The sequence below is a fragment of the Dendrobates tinctorius genome, unplaced genomic scaffold, assembly GCF_039654945.1.
Source record: "Dendrobates tinctorius isolate UK_male_01 unplaced genomic scaffold, ASM3965494v1 ptg000120l, whole genome shotgun sequence".
Taxonomy (NCBI): Eukaryota; Metazoa; Chordata; class Amphibia; order Anura; family Dendrobatidae; genus Dendrobates; species Dendrobates tinctorius.
The window spans coordinates 9,700,241-9,718,162 of record NW_027361788.1 but is presented as its reverse complement, the minus strand read 5'-3'; the positions used below and the strand labels follow the sequence as shown (position 1 = coordinate 9,718,162).

The 17,922-nt window shown below is 47.3% G+C and overlaps 1 protein-coding gene across 6 annotated transcripts in view; it reads left to right on the top strand.

The window, feature by feature from the left end:
• GOLGA1 (golgin A1) overlaps nt 1-17,922 on the top strand; it is a 72,807-nt gene that overhangs the window by 23,570 nt on the left and 31,315 nt on the right. For 3 of the 6 annotated variants that reach the window (XM_073590728.1, XM_073590724.1, XM_073590725.1), the window contains 7 exons: nt 7,837-7,869; nt 9,008-9,136; nt 10,189-10,358; nt 11,081-11,192; nt 11,801-11,896; nt 12,341-12,466; nt 13,331-13,426. In XM_073590728.1, coding sequence (XP_073446829.1) covers nt 7,837-7,869; nt 9,008-9,136; nt 10,189-10,358; nt 11,081-11,192; nt 11,801-11,896; nt 12,341-12,466; nt 13,331-13,426 — 762 coding nt within the window. The remainder of the gene's footprint in view (nt 1-7,836; nt 7,870-9,007; nt 9,137-10,188; nt 10,359-11,080; nt 11,193-11,800; nt 11,897-12,340; nt 12,467-13,330; nt 13,427-17,922) is intronic. The other 3 variants (XM_073590730.1, XM_073590726.1, XM_073590729.1) reach the window with 2 other exon arrangements.

The window sequence follows — 17,922 nt, the reverse complement described above, 5'->3', positions numbered from 1 at the left end:
CCACACAGAGATCTAGCAGCAGACACATCTCTACAACAACTGTTAAGAGGACTAAGGACAGGCAACAAGCAGAAGAGACTTGTTTGGGCTAAAGAACACAAGGAATGGACATTAGACCAGTGGAAATCTGTGCTTTGGTCTGATGAGTCCAAATTTGAGATCTTTGGTTCCAACCACCGTGTCTTTGTGCGACGCAGAAAAGGTGAACGGATGGACTCTACATGCCTGGTTCCCACCGTGAAGCATGGAGGAGGAGGAGGTGTGATGGTGCTTTGCTGGTGACACTGTTGGGGATTTATTCAAAATTGAATGCATACTGAACCAGCATGGCTACCACAGCATCTTGCAGCGGCATGCTATTCCATCCGGTTTGCGTTTAGTTGTACCATCATTTATTTTTCAACAGGACAATGACCCCAAACACACCTCCAGGCTGTGTAAGGGCTATTTGACCAAGAAGGAGAGTGATGGGGGGCTACGCCAGATGACCTGGCCTCCACAGTCACCAAACCTGAACCCAATTGAGATGGTTTGGGGTGAGCTGGACCGCAGAGTGAAGGCAAAAGGGCCAACAAGTGCTAAGCATCTCTGGGAACTCCTTCAAGACTGTTGGAAGGCCATTTCCGGTGACTACCTCTTGATGCTCATCAACAGAATGCCAAGAGTGTGCAAAGCAGTAATCAAAGCAAAAGGTGGCTACTTTGAAGAACCTAGAATATGAGACATATTTCTTTATCGCCTTATTGGGGGACACAGAATACCATGGGTGTATGCTGCTGCTGCTAGGAGGCTGACACTATGCAAAACAAGAAAATTAGCTCCTCCCCGGCAGTATACACCCACCGACAGGCACCAAGCACCTCAGTTTGTGCTTAGTGTCTGTAGGAGTTGGACCGGGATCTCCCCAGATCCGCATTTAATCCTTTTCTTTTCAGGTTTTAGTTGTGTTTTTTAATGATTTCCCCTTTCTTTTTCAGATACAGCATCAGGAAACGGGATGTGAGTTCATCCTGCTTTTCCTATTAATGCGGCTGAGCGAGCAATGTGGTATTGCCCACATCGCAACTCTCAGGACCGCAGGCAGGACCTTCCCCTATCACCCTCGGGTGCTATGGGCTTATAACGGTGGCCGGTCCTAGCCGAGTACCCTCCTCACCCCTCTCCCGGGACAGGGCTGAGAGGAAGACGGCGGTCGCCAGCGGTGACGTTTCCCCTACCATGAGCCGTCTTCTGCACCATACGGACATAGTGCGGGTACTGAGGATCGTTTCGCCCAGCGGCCTGCTGGCTATCGTGGGCCCCTGCGGTCATCCTCCTCAAGGACGTCAGGTAAGCGGCTCCAGATGTCCCCTCCAGCCCCGCTCTCAAATATGGACCTTAGCCCTGCAGCGTTACAGCCAGTACCGCGCTGTATTAAAATACAGCCCTGCAGCACGCTATCAGGATCAGTACCCTTCTCCCTTTTTGAATTTCCCGCCAGTTTTCCTTCTCCAAGCGCTGTTAGACGCGCTTATCATCGGGGGGTTCAGCGGTGGCCTCCACAGGCAACATCCTACCCGGTGGCTGCCCTGTCCCTGTGACTTTCCTATCCCTGTGGCCTCCCGGTCTCTGTGGGTCCTGTCCCTGTGGTTTCTTTGCTCCGAGCGCGCCGTCGCTCATGAGGGCAGAGGGAGCACTTTCACTTTCGTTTAAAAAAAAAAAAAAAGTTAAGGAAGCTTCTCCCCCTCTCCCTGCGCGCTTTCTTCGCGCACTTTTACAGCATATCACAGGGCTGCTTTCACTCGGTCCTCTTCCAATCAGGGCTTGGCGATTAAGCCCCGCCCACCGCTAGCGTCTCTTCCTGCCGCTCTCTTCACAAGATTTCTTCCTGGGGGACACAACGCTGGTTTTTCTGCATCTGAACCTCGGTAGGCTCAGCGCTGCTTCAGCTGACGCTAGAATTAGCTCCCATCCGCAGTTCCACATCAGGCAGTGTTTCTACACCTTTGACATATGCCCAATCCTGCAGGGGCTCTCTGCTCTAGGACCCACCGCTATTCACTACGCCTGCGCGCGACGTAAAAAGAAGTGGGTATCAGGTTAGTCGTCTCCCTTCGGTCCGTCCTGCAGCCCTTCCTCCATGTCTGCCCCTCAGGAGCACTCCGAGCCCCGGGTTGAGAGCACCCCACCCCCTGAGAGGGCCGTGGTGATGTCTCAGTCGGTCTCTGATCTCACGAAAGTATCTCAATCTCTGGTCCAGGTCTTAGAGCGGTTACCCCAGCTATCTGCAGCCACCTGTGCGCCGACCGCCTCTCACGGTGAGTCGCCAGCACCTGACCGCGACCCTCAGACGGACAAGCCGGGTAGGGGCTCTAGGAAGCGGGTCCTGTCTGGCTCTTCTTCCAGTTCGCAGGGTCCCTCCGCTTCTCCCAGGCTACGCTCTTTGTCTCCATCCTCAACAGACGATCCTAGGTCAGACGATGATTCCCAATCTGGATCTGACTCAGAAGCGGACAACATAGCTAGAACTCGGGATATGGTAGATAGTCTCATATCGGCTATATTCCAAACTCTCAAGATAAAGGAGGATAAGGCACCCCCTCAGGAATGCCCTGTTTCCTTTAAGAAAGCGAGGCCTCCATCTCGAACCTTTCCTAATCACAAAGAGTTCGACACTTCCTTAGCCAATCACTGGCAACATCCTGAGAAACGTTTTTCAGGCCGCAAGTACTCAGATGTACTATATCCCTTCGATGCAGATCTAGTCACGAAATGAACCAAAGCTCCCGAGGTAGATCCACCAGTTTCTCGGATTTCCTCTAAGACGGTTCTTTCCCTTCCGGACGGAGCTTCTCTTAAAGATCCAACAGACAGGCAAATAGAGTTGATGGCTAAGTCAATTTTTGAGGCATCCGACGCTTCCCTCTGTCCTATCTTCGCCTCCGCTTGGGTGGCGAAGGTCATTTCGGCTTGGGCAAAGATTCTGCACAAACGCATTTCAGCAGCAGCCCCTCAGGACGAGCTGGCGGGATTAGCAGACCAATTTAGTCATGCGAGCAAATACCTTTTGGCTGCCTCCTTGGACGCGGCTGGGTGCGTAGCAAGAGCTAACATCAACATAGTAGCCATACGCCGCATTCTTTGGTTGAAGTCGTGGAATGCGAATCTCGGATGCCACTGGTGGAAAGAGCATTTCCCTTCCCCAGTCCCGCCCTAAGAGGTTCATTAACAGGAAGGCTTCTCGGCCATTTAGGTCCTTTCGCCCCTCCTCTCCCGCAGAAGGTTCATCCCAGCAGTACCGGCATCCTGCTTCCAGAGACCGGAGAAAGCCTTCTTATAAGCCAGCTCCCTGCTGGAGATCCAGAGGTCAGCCCTCCAGGTCCTCAGGCTCCCGATCCGGCAGATTTTCATCTAAGTGACGGGTGACCCCCACCTGGAAATCTTTCCAGGTTGGGAGGCAGACTTTCCTCTTTCAAAGACGCATGATTATCCATTATCGACGACGCTTGGGTCAGGGAAATCATCACATCCGGATACAAAATCGAGTTTTCTTCTCCCCCAGTCGCTTCTTTCTGTCTCGATCCCCAAGACAGCGATCACAGATTCCAGGGTTCCTTCAGGCCGTCTCCTCCCTCCTTTCCGCAGGGGTCATCGTTCCTGTTCCTGCAAACGAACGGTTTTTAGGGTTCTACTCAAATCTCCCGAAAAAGGACGGCTCTCTTCGTTCAATTTTGGACCTCAAGTTGCTCAATCGCCACGTGAAGATCCGGAGAGTTTCTCTGCTCTGTTGTCATACAGGATGGCTACCTCCACATCCCCATTTTCTCTGTGGCATCAGAGATACCTCCGCTTTGCGATTCAGGACATTCTTACCTGGACGATCTCCTGATCAAGGGTTCGTCCCGCCAAGACTGTCTTCACAGTCTTCAGATAACCTTGGATGCCCTCAGCCGCCTCGGATGGATAGTCCATCCTGCGCCCTACCCAACGTCTGACCTTTTTGGGAATGGAGTTCGACACGAATCTAGCCCGGGTGTTTCTACCGAGGGACAAGTTTTCAACCCTTTCCAAAAGGATCCGGTCCCTACAACGCTCGAGGATCAAGTCCCTTCGGTCCTGCATGAGGGTCCTGGGGAAGATGATAGCTTCCATGGAAGCAGTGCCCTTCGCACAATTCCACTCTCGCCCTCTCCAACTGTTCCTCCTGTCAGTCTGGGACAAGACCTCGTTTTTCTCTGGACCCCCCCCATTCTTCTTCCGCTCAGAGTCAGACAATCGCTGACTTGGTGGGGATTGCCGGCGTCAGTTCTCCGCGGAAGGTCTTTTCTTCCGCCTCGGTGGCAGGTCTTCACCACCGATGCCAGTCTCCTAGGATGGAGGGCGGTTTACCATCAGAAAACGGCCCAAGGGCGCTGGAACGCCTAGGAGACTCTTCTGCCCATCAACCTTCTGGAGATCAGGGCAATCCTCCTTGCTCTCCTTCGTTGGCAGCATCTCCTCGTAGGCAAACCAGTCCGCATTCAGTCAGACAACGCCACGGCTGTGGTGTACAAAAACCACCAGGGCGGTACTCACAGCAGGCAGGTAATGTCAGAAGTGGCAAGGATGCTGCGCTGGGCAGAGCGTCACGTTCCGGCGATCTCCGCTGTTCACATTCCAGGGGTGGAAAATTGGGCAGCCGACTTCTTGAGTCGCCAAGGTCTAGCGTCAGGCGAATAGTCCCTTCATCCCACAGTCTTCAGTCAGATATGCCAGCGTTGGGGCACCCCGGACGTCGATCTCATGGCATCTCGGATGAACAACAAAGTTCCTCAATTTGTAGCCAGGTCCAGGGATCCTCTAGCCGTCGGTTGCGACGCCCTAGTAATTCCGTGGTCCCAGTTCCAGCTGCCTTACCTGTTTCCTCCCCTTGCCCTCATTCCAAGAGTGGTCAAAAAGATAAAGTCAGAGGGCATCCCAGTCATCCTAGTGGCTCCAGACTGGCCGAGACCCCCTTGGTACGCGGAGTTGGTGAACATGCTCGTGGACGTCCCCTGGAGGCTTCCAGACCGTCCAGATCTTCTCTCGCTAGGCCCTCTTTACCACCAGAATTCTCAGTCTCTGAGTGTAACGGCATGGCCGTTGAGGTCGCAATTCTGAAGGATTCAGGGTTTTCCAGCCGTGTCATTCAGACCATGATCAAGGCTGGGACGCCAGCTTCCTCCCGCATTTACCATAGGTACTGGAAGGCCTTTTTCCGTTGGAGCGATGATAACGATGTTCTTCCACTGTCATTCTCCATTCCATCCATTCTTCGTTTCCTCCAATCTGGTTTGGATGCGGGCCTATCCCTCAGTACTCTCAAAGGCCAGGTGTCTGCCCTAGCAATCCTCTTCCAGAAGGATCTAGCTTCCTTACCGCAAGTGAAGACTTTTCTCCAAGGAGTCGCCCATGTGGCTCCTCCTCATCATTCTCCGATAGATCCATGGGATCTCAATCTTGTTCTTGGCGCCCTCCAGAAGGCTCTATTCGAACCAATCCAGGACATCCCTCTGTCTTTTCTTTCATGGCAGGTGTCTTTTCTAATCGCCATTACTTCCATCAGGAGAGTTTCTGAGCTGGCGGCCTTATCCTGTCGTTCTCCGTACCTTATCCTCCACCAAGATAAGGTTGTTCTCAGGCCAGTTCCTTCCTTCCTTCCAAAAGTGGTATCTCCCTCTCACATTAACGAAGATATCGTCCTTCCATCGTTTTGTCCTACGCCTGCTCATCCTCTGGAAAAGTCGCTCCACAAACTGGACGTAGTGAGAGCCTTGCATGTTTACCTTGCCAGGACCGCTTCTTTTCGCCAATCTGATTCCCTGCTTCTCATTTCTGAGGGTCGCCGGAAAGGTCTTCCGGCCTCCAAATCCACAATTGCTCGCTGGTTTCGTTCTACCATCCTGGAAGCCTATCGACTTCAGGAGAAACGGCCCCCTCCGGGAGTGAAAGCACACTCCACCCGTGCTGTTCGGGCTTCTTGGGCTGTGCGACACCAGGCTTCGGCCTCACAACTTTGCAGGGCCGCGACCTGGTCGTCTTTGCACACCTTTGCGAGGTTCTACAGGGTTCATACCCAGGCCTCGTCTGATGCAGCTCTTGGTAGGAAGGTTCTGCAGGCGGCGGTCGCGCACCGGCCGACCTAAGCCCTTCCTTCTGTCGTTCCTTTTATTGCTGTTCCCACCCTCGGGACTGCTTTGGAACGTCCCATGGTATTCTGTGTCCCCCAATAAGGCGATAAAGAAAGAGGGATTTTGGGTTCTTACCGTAAAATCTTTCTTGGAGCCTTCATTGGGGGACACAGCACCCTCCCTGTTTAAGTTGTACCGTGCTGGGTCTTCGAGTCCCTTGTTGGGTTGGTACATATGTTCATGGTTTTTGGTTGCTTCTCCTACTGCTTTTTCACCAACTGAGGTGCTTGGTGCCTGTCGGTGGGTGTATACTGCCGGGGAGGAGCTAATTTTCTTGTTTTGCATAGTGTCAGCCTCCTAGCAGCAGCAGCATACACCCATGGTATTCTGTGTCCCCCAATGAAGGCTCCAAGAAAGAGATTTTACGGTAAGAACCCAAAATCCCTCTTTTCAGTTGTTTCACACTTTTTTGTTAATTATATAATTCCACATGTGTTAATTCATAGTTTTGATGCCTTCAGAGTGAATCTACAATTTTCATAGTCATGAAAATAAAGAAAACTCTTTGAATGAGAAGGTGTGTCCAAACTTTTGGTCTGTACTGTGTGTGTATACATGTGATTGACACCCTATTTAACCTATCACAGGCAATTATATCACCATCCTTGAGCACCCTGGATTGGTCCAAGTTTTAATTCCTTTGATAGGATGACCTCATGGACCAACCTTATATAATACCTGAAGGTCCCATGTGGTGACCATTTGCAACCTCATTTCCCTGAAGAAGCTAGCAATGGCGAAACAGGCAGCTGTTTAACATTTTAGAGCAGTTAGTCCATAATGGTGATATATGCCATAGAGTGGTCCACGGCCACCAAGGCTAAAACACCACTGACATGTTCATAGGCCTCACATGGGGAAGTATTGAATAATACTTACCCCTAAGGCTAATCAGCCAGAGAAATCAGTCACTAAAATTGTCGCAAAGGGGAAGAATTGAATAATACCTACCCCCATGTGAGACTGCTTAACCAAAAAACCTAAAAGGAAAATAAAGAGGAAGAATTGAATAATACTTACCCCTAAATAATAGCCATCAGACAATTGAAATTGGAACAGCAATTTAATTGAGAGGAGGAATTATATTCACCCCTAACTGCTATTACAGTAAGTTGGGACATTACTAACCAATATGTATTTTTAAAGAGCACAACGTTATTATCGTTATTATACGTAATTTAATAAAAGTTACATTTTAATCGTGGAATCTTTAGTTAGGGTCTATTTGCCATTTGGCAATTTGCAAATTTTAATCAGGACCTGTCACAACACTTATTTTATTCCCACTGCTCCCCTTAATATTCATCGTTCTTTTTCCTAAATCCACAATATGGTCCCAGAGATATGGACCTTTTTTACTCAGTGCTAACTTTTTTTGTTCTTGGGGGGCGTGGCTCACATAATCCTCGTGGGCGTGTCTTTCAGCTGCCCTGAAAAATTACCTTTTGAGCACCGCCCTGTTGTGAAGACCATAAAAATCAGTAGTGATGTTGGTGCGACTCCAATAATATAGAGGGACTTTATACAGTGCTTTCTTCCAGAATTGGCACTATGGTGGGCCATGGGCACCGTCTGGTATTGAGATTTACCCCCGTTCATACATTTATGGAAATAAAGCTAACTGTGAATGTTTTTTTTTTTTCTTAAGGAGTGGCTAGTGAAGCTTTCAAGTCTTGAAGAGGTAATTTAAAAGTGGAATTAAACAATAAAAATAATTTTAATTTAACAATTAAATTTTTTTCCTACCGAACTTTTGTTGCCTGTTCGGTAACGTATAGGCACAAAGGAAATATTAAAATCTTAAATTAAACCACATTATTATTTTAATCATTTGAATACAAAAAAATCTCCTATCTAAATTTTCACCACTTTTTAACCTCTTCACTCACTGCTGCTGTTTGTCTCTTTGCTTTCTGCATCTTCTTCTGTCTCTCTCCCCAGACCTCACATGGCCTCAATAATCCCAGTAATATATGCACCTAGTTTTGTCTATCTATTGATCATTCCCACTTGTTACATCTATTGCACATGTTCCATTTCTCCTTTCCCCATAGTTTCAGCCTTTTTACTGTTAATAAGGAGGCTACTGAGCATATGCAGCTACAAGCGAAGGTGGAGCCGGATTGGAGCCTTACAAGAAGCAGCCGGGGTCCTACAACAACTACACACTTTAGTAGATGTGTATTGTAAATTCCCTTCATTTAGCATCCCCTATTGGATTGAGTAAAACTCTCTCTGTGAGACAACCCCTTTAAAGCGAACCTGTCATTAAGAATATACCGAAGGTTGTTTAGTGAAACGCGTTTCTAACTATACATATCGTTTTGTTATCTGTCGCACCAAAATTCATGCAGATTAGGCTCAGAAGTGCACTGGTGGGGAATATCTGTGCACTTGCTGTCCTCGGCTCCTCTTCAGTTCTTCCTGCCGGTGTTTCCCCTATTTCTGGAAATGACAGTGGTGTCTTCATTCCTCTGATCTTTGTCTTCACTTTCAATCAAGAAGGGACGACATATCTGAAAAGAATCAAAGAGGAGCGGAGGACTGAGACATCTGAAGAGACTCAAAGAGGAGCGGAGGACTGCAAGTGCACCAATATGCTCACCAGTGCACTTGCAGACCTAATTTACATATACCTCAAACTTGGATTTCGACATAACGGAGCAGCGGATAATGACAGAATAGGTAATTTGTTTCCCTGCCCTGTTCTGCAGTAATTTTGGAACATTCTTATGGACCCTTTACACTACTATACAGATGGGGTTGATTATATTTATGGCTGCTCAGCTTCTGAAATCTTTTGTTTTTGTACTTTTAAGGAAAAGAGAAAACTTTCCGAGCAGGTGGAACTTCTGAAGAGGCAGAGTATCTCCTTGTTTCAGAAACGAGAAGATCTTGATGAGTTGGAAGTGTTTCAGCAGCAAGAAATGGGAAAAATCAAACACATGGTAAGAGCGATGGACCTTATCCAAGTTCTTGTTGTAAGGTTTATAGGACGGCATGTTTCTTATATGATGTGGGGTTCCTCGTGTGCAGAAGTGGAGCTGCACCAACAGAGGTAAAGCGTGGTTGGTAAAATTGTGTTTTTATTTTTCTTCAAGAATTTACAAAATAGTCGACATCGACTATCGAAAGGGCTGCACATTTGTACTTTTTTCATCATTGCTTCTTCCATGAACCTGTAGTCCTCTGGTTGCTTCTACTATGTGCTGCAATACTTCAGTATTTTAGCATGTTGGTCAAATCTTTGAAGCTCCACTCCATAGAAGTCATCGGGGGCCGTTCACAACCCATTGGTACCTTGCGATCACAGCGTGGAGGTGCTGGTTGGCGCCTGGGCAAGATTATATAGCATAAAGGTGTTGCGTGGTGGTCACACTGTGAATGCAGACTTCCCAATTTTCACAGTGCGCACTCCGCACACTGTCAGGATTTGCCAGAGACCATGTGACCCCAAGTATGCGATGTATAGACTTCCAGCCACATTTCAACTAGACGTGTCCAGCATTGCTGAATTCACTAGCATTGATGATTACAGATTTTAGGAAAAGTTCGGACAACTCCTTAAATGCTGCTGTCTAGTAATTGACATGTAAGCCTGCTTCACACACCCTGACCTGCTCAATGAATGACTGATCTATGTGGCATGGATCGTTAAGGGGTTACGTTTCTAGTGTCACCGCTGTCGCCTTCCTTTAGAGATTAGTTGAGCAATGGACTGTTATCTGCGGATACTTGGGAGACTCTTAGATGGAAGCGGACCACTCCTTACAAAGAAAGATTGCCGGCTGTTTTTCTACCCCTGTACTTGTTTCTGCCCCGGTTGTTTCACACCCCTATGTTTTGGGGGTTTCAGACATTGCTGGAATATGTGACCCTTAAATTTCCGCAGCTGGCTTTGTTTCTGTACAGAGAAAGAACACTTTTTTTTTCTTATGGCTACACATCATTGCATTCATGTTTAGTCTAATGGGAAGGTTTTGCTTTTTGCTCATTTCAGCTATTAAAGAAAGAAGAATTGCTGAGCAAAGCTGAAACTGACTTAGAGCTAAAGCAGAGAGACGCGGAGACATCTCAGGCAGAGCTGCAGGACAGTCGTCGCAACTCGGAGAAACTCAAGGAAGACCTTCATCAACTCCAGGAGGAGAACATCAAGCTGGCAGAGCAGAGGTAAACACCAGAGGAAAGACTGACCTATGTGCCTGAGAGATTGCTGCAGGAAAAATGCCACATGGTTGCTCACAGTAATAATAGCGCACAGCTCGTTCCCACGTGTCGCAGCACGGCTGGTTCCCACGTGTCGCAGCACGGCTGGTTCCCACGTGTCGCAGCACGGCTGGTTCCCACGTGTCGCAGCACGGCTGGTTCCCACGTGTCGCAGCACGGCTGGTTCCCACGTGTCGCAGCACGGCTGGTTCCCACGTGTCGCAGCACGGCTGGTTCCCACGTGTCGCAGCACGGCTGGTTCCCACGTGTCGCAGCACGGCTGGTTCCCACGTGTCGCAGCACGGCTGGTTCCCACGTGTCTCAGCACGGCTGGTTCCCACGTGTCTCAGCACGGCTGGTTCCCACGTGTCTCAGCACGGCTGACTCCCACGTGTCGCAGCACGGCTGGTTCCCACGTGTCGCAGCACGCCTTGGTTCCCACGTATCGCAGCACGCCTTGGTTCCCACGTGTCGCTGCACGCCTTGGTTCTCACGTGTCGCTGCACGCCTTGGTTCCCACGTGTCGCAGCACGCCTTGGTTCCCACGTGTCACAGCACGCCTTGGTTCCCACGTGTCGCAGCACGCCTTGGTTCCCACGTGTCGCAGCACGCCTTGGTTTCCACGTGTCGCCACACGCCTCCTTCCTTCATGTCGCAGTACAGCACGGCTTTTTCTGATTCTACAGGGCAGAACTGGCAGCGGCTCAGGAAGGGGCAGAGAAGAAGATTACGGAGCTGGAACAGAGACAACAAGAACTACAGGATTTTATCCAGCAGCTTTCCCTGGACTTGCAGAAGGTCTGTTGTCAAAATTTAAGAGAACTTTTCTTCTTCTACCTACTATTACGAAAAGTATTTTGGGGTGTTCGTAGAAGTTCACCTTTATTGGTTTAAAAGTTAAAAACCAAATAAGTTTGTACTTAATGAGCGAATTAATATTTCTCTGGCAAGGATCGCATCGCAATTCTGGGACTGACCTGAGTGTGACAACTGCATAGAAATACATCACGCTGTCACACTCAGGTCAAGAAAGGTGTCGGGCCAGTCCGTGCACTGTGATGCGATCCTCACACGAGAAATACGGTCTGTTTGCGCCCTAATAGGCTAATGCGCTAAAAGGGGTGATTCAGTGCAGCACACCTGATCTTATGACTTCGCTCCTACGTTTTTCTTTAATAAATCTTTAGGAGGTATAAATAGAACCAAAGGGTTGTCCAGTGAAAACAAGTTATCGCCTATCCACAGTAGGGGATCCTACCGCTGGGGCACCCGCTAATCAGCAGAAAGAGTCCAGAATGGAGCAGCGGCGCACATGTTCGACCGCTGCCCCATTAATTCCCTTTGGGGCTGCCAAATTCTCACGTGTGATGTCCTATATGGCTTTTACCGTCTTCCCCTGTACTTAGTCCCGGTCCGGAGCCTCTAGCGGTGAGAAGAGACTGGCTGAGATTCGGGATGAGTATGAAGCTCTGAAGCTGCAGCATGAACAGCTGAAGTGTAAGGTACGGCTCCTCAGCGCTCCTACAGATATTGGCAGAGCCATCGACCGTCTGCTTTGTAAGTCCTGTTACCATTGTCCATTTATGTTGACACTAAGCTGAAGGGTTTGGGGATCACATAAATGAATAGTGAGAATTTTAAAGTATTTCAATGCATTGTATGATCTAATGCAATACAGAGGGGGATTATACAAAGCAAAACGCACTGAATTCCAGCTCCTATTGCAGGAAAATCTGTGTATTTTTTTTACACCTCTGCACATTTTTGATAAGTGGCTTTGAGAAAACATGGCATAAATTGCCAAAGTTGTTGGCACAAAAATATTAATCTAAAATGTGTTTTGACGTGTAGCCTGGTGGGGGGGACCCTGATGATTTCTTTAAGAGACATGGATTCTTGCTCGTAAAACTTAATCCTGATACTGACACACATTTTTTTTGTACTAGATGGCGGTAGAAGCTGAAGAGAAGGACGCCGTAATAGTTCGTCTGCAAGAGAAAGTCACTTCTCTGGAGAAGACGCTTGAAGGAACTTTCTCTGGAGAGGAAGGTCTACAGGAACTTCTTAAGGAGGTGAGCACATTGTGGCGATCTCCTGGTGATCGGTATGTAGTAAGAAAAACTCCGAACTTGGCGAGCAGTGCGTGGAAAAGGAAGCAGCGGCCAAATTGGACTACAGCTACAGAGCGGTGCGGTGAGGAGAGGGAAAGACACCACCTTCCGATCTGATAATTGCCTGTGGTGCTGGTCCCTCGCTTGATTTGGGTGCTCTTAGCTCTGCGGTCCAGTCATGTCTGAGTCACAGACCTTCCCTGCCTGGTGACTGAGATATAGAGAGGAGACCCTTAGATTTTAACGCTGCTGAGTTCCCCTCCCAGCAATCAGCATTTCAACAGCACGGAAGCAAGTGGTGTCGGAAGTTTCCCTGGTGCTGAGACATTGGGCTGTGGTAGCGCAGTGACCCGCAATAAGAAGATGAGGCGCAGCAGGAGAGCTCCCAAAATGGCACCTGTGCATCCTGTGGAGGAAGGCAAAGGGATGCAGCTAAGTGAGGAAAATATGCCCAAGAATCACATACTGCAACTTCCATGTGACAGAGATATGTAGCCACTATGCAGGGGTCCCAAAGTGGGTCTCCAACAGGATCCCATTCTTCAGCTGGATGAGGAAGAGAACGGATCTCCTGAAGTGTCACCATATGCAGATCTGCATGGTAAAAGGTCCGCATGGAAGAAGAATGCGCTCCTGACGGTGCACCATGGCTTGATGTATGAGTACAATAAATAAGTGTAATGCTGCACTGGATGCATGGACAGGGCAGGTCGGCCACATTCACCAATCTATTTCCATAAACTGTCAAGATGTTGAAAAAGTGGAGCAGCGTACTACAGCAGTTATTACACGCTTGTTCTAACATAGACTTCTTAATATCTGCAGAAAGTCGCCCTGGAGATGAGACTAGATGAGACAAGACAACAACTTTTGGAGACCAAGTCTATACATGTAGATACAGTCACCCAGATGGAGTCCCAGGTAAATACCTGAAAATCACAAGTTCGAGCACTTTCCTCTAGTTTTTTCAAAATCTCCCTAGAAAAGTTAGATCATTTTCACAAACCTATTTTATTATTTCTCTTATACTGGTCCAGAGTTATGACCTGTAATGTAATCCAGAGCTGCATTCACAATTCTGCTTTCTCTTGGAATTGGAAGATATTCCTACTCTCCAGTTCCTAATGTAAAGATATCACGTTTTGCAGAGTATTAACCCCTTTCTTCCATGAAACGTACTATCCCGTCCATGTGCCCTGGGACGGGATAGTACGTCATAGCGATCAGCGGCGCCCACGTGGTGAGCGCCGCTGATCGCGGCCGTCAGGGGCGGTCACGGACCGCCCCCCGACACATTAACCCCTTGCACACCGCGATCAAGCACGATCGCGGTGTACCGGGGGTTAAAGGGAAGCATCGGCAGGGAGGGGGCACCCTCCGTGCTTCCCTGAGCCCCCCCACGGCAGCGCAGTGTGCAGCGCTGCTGCGGGGGGCTCCTTCCCTGCAGGCCCCCGAATCCAAGATGGCGACGGGGACCTTCGGGGGCCTGCAGGGAGCCGGCTTCCTCAGTGCCTGCAAAGCGCAGGCACGAGGAAGCCTGCTGCACTCCCTGTGACAGATCGCTGATCTGTCACAGTGATCTGTGATGTGACAGATCAGCGATCTGTCACAGGACAGTGATGTCCCACCTGGGACAATGTAATAACGTTAAAAAGAAAAAGTGTTAAAATAATTTTTAAAAAATCGCCAAATAAATTAGAAAAAAAAAAAATATTCCCCCAATAAATTAATTTTTTGGAAATAAAAAAAACCCAAACAATAAAAGTACACATATTTGGTATCGCCGTGTCCGTAACGACCTGCCCTATAAAACTGTCCCATTAGTTAACCCCTTTAGCGAACCCCTTAAAAAATAAAAAAACGAAGCAAAAAATAATGGTTTATTATCATACCGCCGAACAAAAACTGCAATAACGCGCGATCAAAAAGACGCATATAAATATCCATGGTACCGCTGAAAACGTCATCTTGTCCTGCAAAAAACGAGCCGCCATACAGCATCATCAGCGAAAAAATAAAGTTATAGCTCGCAGAATAAAGCGATGCAAAAATAATTATTTTTTATATAAAATAGTTTTCATTGCATAAAACCGACAAAACATAAAAAACGACATAAATGAGGTATCGCTGTAACCGTACTGACCCGAAGAATAAAGGCGCTTTATCAATTTTATCGCACGCGGAACGGTGTAAACGCACCCCCCCAAAAGAAATTCATGAAACGCTGGTTTTTGTTCATTCTGCGTCCAAAAATCGGAATAAAAAGCGATCAAAAAATGTCACGTGCCCGAAAATGGTGCCAATAAAAACGTCAACTCGTCCTACAAAAAATAAGACCTCACATGACTCGGTGGGTCAAAATACAGAAAAATTATAGCTCTCAATATGTGGTGATGCAAAAACTGTTTTTGCAATAAAAGCGTCTTTTAGCGTGTGACAGCTGCCAAATATAAAAACCCGCTATAAATAGTAAATCAAACCCCCCCCGTTATCACCCCCTTAGTTAGGGAAAAATAATAAAATTAAAAGAAGATGTATTTATTTCCATTTTCCCATTAGGGTTAGGGCTAGGGTTAGGGCTGAGATTAGGGTTAGGGGTATGTTGGGGTTAGGGTTGGAGTTAGAATTGGGGGTTTCCACTGTTTGGGCACATCAGGTGCTCTCCAAATGCAACATGTCGTCTGATCTCAATTCCAGCCAATTCTGAGTTGAAAAAGTCAAATGGTGGTCCTTCCCTTCCAAGCTCTGCCATGCGCCCAAACAGTGTTTTGCGCCCAAACAGTGTTTTACCCCCACATATGGGGTATCAGCCTACTCAGGACAAATTGCAAAACAACTTTTGGGGTCCAATTTCTCCTGTTACCCTTAGGAAAATAAAAAATTGGGGGCAAAAATATCATTTTTGTGGAAAAGATCTTTTTATTTTCACGCCCGGGCGTTATAACCTTCTGTGAAGCACTTGGGGGTTCAAAGTTCTCACCACACAACTAGATAAGTTCCTTAGGGGGTCTAGTTTCCAAAATGGGGTCACTTGTGGGGGGTTTCCACTGTTTAGGTACATCAGGGGCTCTCCAAAAGCAACATGACACCCGCAGACCATTCCATCAAAGTCTGCATTCCAAAACATCACTACTTCCCTTCCGAGACCCGACGTGTGCCCATACAGTAGTTTTCTCCCACATATGGGGTATCGGCGTACTCAGGACAAATTGGACAACAACTTTTGGGGTCCAATTTCTCCTGGTACCCTTGGGAAAATAAAAAAATTGGTGACTAAAAGATCATGTTTGTGGAAAAAATACGATTTTTTTATTTTCACGCCCGGGCGTTATAAACTTCTGTGAAGCACTGGAGGGGTCAAAGTGCTCACCTCACATCTAGATAAGTTCCTTGGGGGGGTCTAGTTTCCAAAATGGTTGTGGGGGGTTTCCACTGTTTTGGTACATCAGGGGCTCTCCAAACGCGACATGGTGTCCGATCTCAATTCCAGTCAAAAACGTCAAATGGTGCTGCTTCCCTTCCGAGCTCTGCCATGCGCCCAAATAGTGGTCTACCCCCACACATGGGGTATCAGCGTACTCAGGACAAATTACACAATAACTTTTATGGTCCTGTTACCCTTGGAAAAATAAGAATTGAGGGTGAAAAGATCATTTTTGTGGAAAAAATATGATTTTTTAATTGTACGGCTGTATGTTATAAACTTCTGTGAAGCCCTTGGGGGTTCAAAGTTCTCACCACACATCTAGATAAGTTCCTTGGGGGGTCTAGTTTCCAAAATGGTGTCATTTGTGGGGGGTTTCCACTGTTTTGGTACATCAGGGGTTTTCCAATCGCGACATGGTGTCCGATCTCAATTCCAGCCAAAAACGTCAAATGGCGCTGCTTCCCTTCCGAGCTCTGCCATGCGCCCAAATAGTGGTTTATCCCCACATGTGGGGTATCAGCGTACTCAGGACAAATTGCACAATAACTTTTAGTGTCCTGTTACCCTTGGGAAAATAAAAATTGGGGGTGAAAAGATCATTTTTGTGGAAAAAATGATTTTTTAATTGTACCGCTGTACGTTATAAACTTCTGTGAAGCCCTTGTGGGTTCAAAGTTCTCACCACATATCTAGTTCCTTGGGGGTCTAGTTTCCAAAATGAGGTCACTTGTGGGGGGTTTCCACTGTTTAGGTACATCAGGGGCTCTCCAAACGTGACATGGCGTCCGATCAGAATTCCAGCCAATTTTGCATTGAAAAAGTCAAACAGCGCTCCTTCCCTTCTGAGCTCAGCCATGCGCCGAAACAGTGGTTCCCCCCACATATCAGGTGTAGGCGTACTCAGGACAAATTGCACAATAACTTTTGCCGTCCAATTTCTCCTGTTACCCTTAGTAAAATAAAAAAAATTGAACCTGAAGTATTTTTTTTGTGAAATAATATTCAAAAAATTCCTGTGACGCACCTAAAGGGTTAATAAACTTCTTGAATGTGGTTTTGAGCACCTTAAAGGGGTGCAGTTTTTAGAATGGTGTCACTTTTGGGTATTATAGACCCCTCAAAGTGGCTTCAAATGTGATGTGGTCCGTAAAAATAAAATGGTGTTGCGAAAATGAGAAATCGCTGGTCAATTTTTAACCCTTATAACTTCCTAACAAACAAAAATTTTGGTTCCAAAATTGTGCTGATGTAAAGAAAACATGTGGGAAATGTTACTTATCAAGTTTTTTGTGTGCCGTATCTCTGTGATTTAAGGGCATAAAAATTCAAAGTTGGAAAATTGCGAAATTTTCAAAATTTTCGCCAAATTTCCGTTTTTTTCACAAATAAACGCAAGTTATTTGAATGAAATTTTACCACTAAAATGAAGTACAATATGTCACGAGAAAACAATGTCAGAATTACCGGGATCCATGGAAGCGTTTCAGAGTTATTACCTCATAAAGGGACAGTGGTCAGAATTGTAAAAAATGGCCCGGTCATTAATGTGCAAACCACCCTTGGGGCTTAAGGGGTTAAACAACCAGGTCAGACAATGCAAGATCCTGCCCATTGGTGTCCCCATCACATGATTGCGGGGCGATGATGTTGTAATGACTGCTGGGAGTCTACAGAAGACCCCCCTGCCTGTCACTACGATCCTCCTGTGAACGTCGGCTTTTGAACGGTGTTCATAATGGATCGTGATTTCTGCTACACATAGCAGTACTGAGGCAGTGCTATGTATAGCGGAGGTGATTGGATGATCGCTGTGTCAAGTCCCTTCAGGGGACTATTGAAGTCAGTAAAAATTGTGGGGAAAAAAAAGTTTTTATAAAAAATATCACAAGTTTAAATTGCCCCCCCCTTTTGCCTCATTGAAAATAAAACAACAAAAAAAAAATAAATGCACATATTTGGTATCGCTGCGTTCAGAGTTGCCCAATCTATC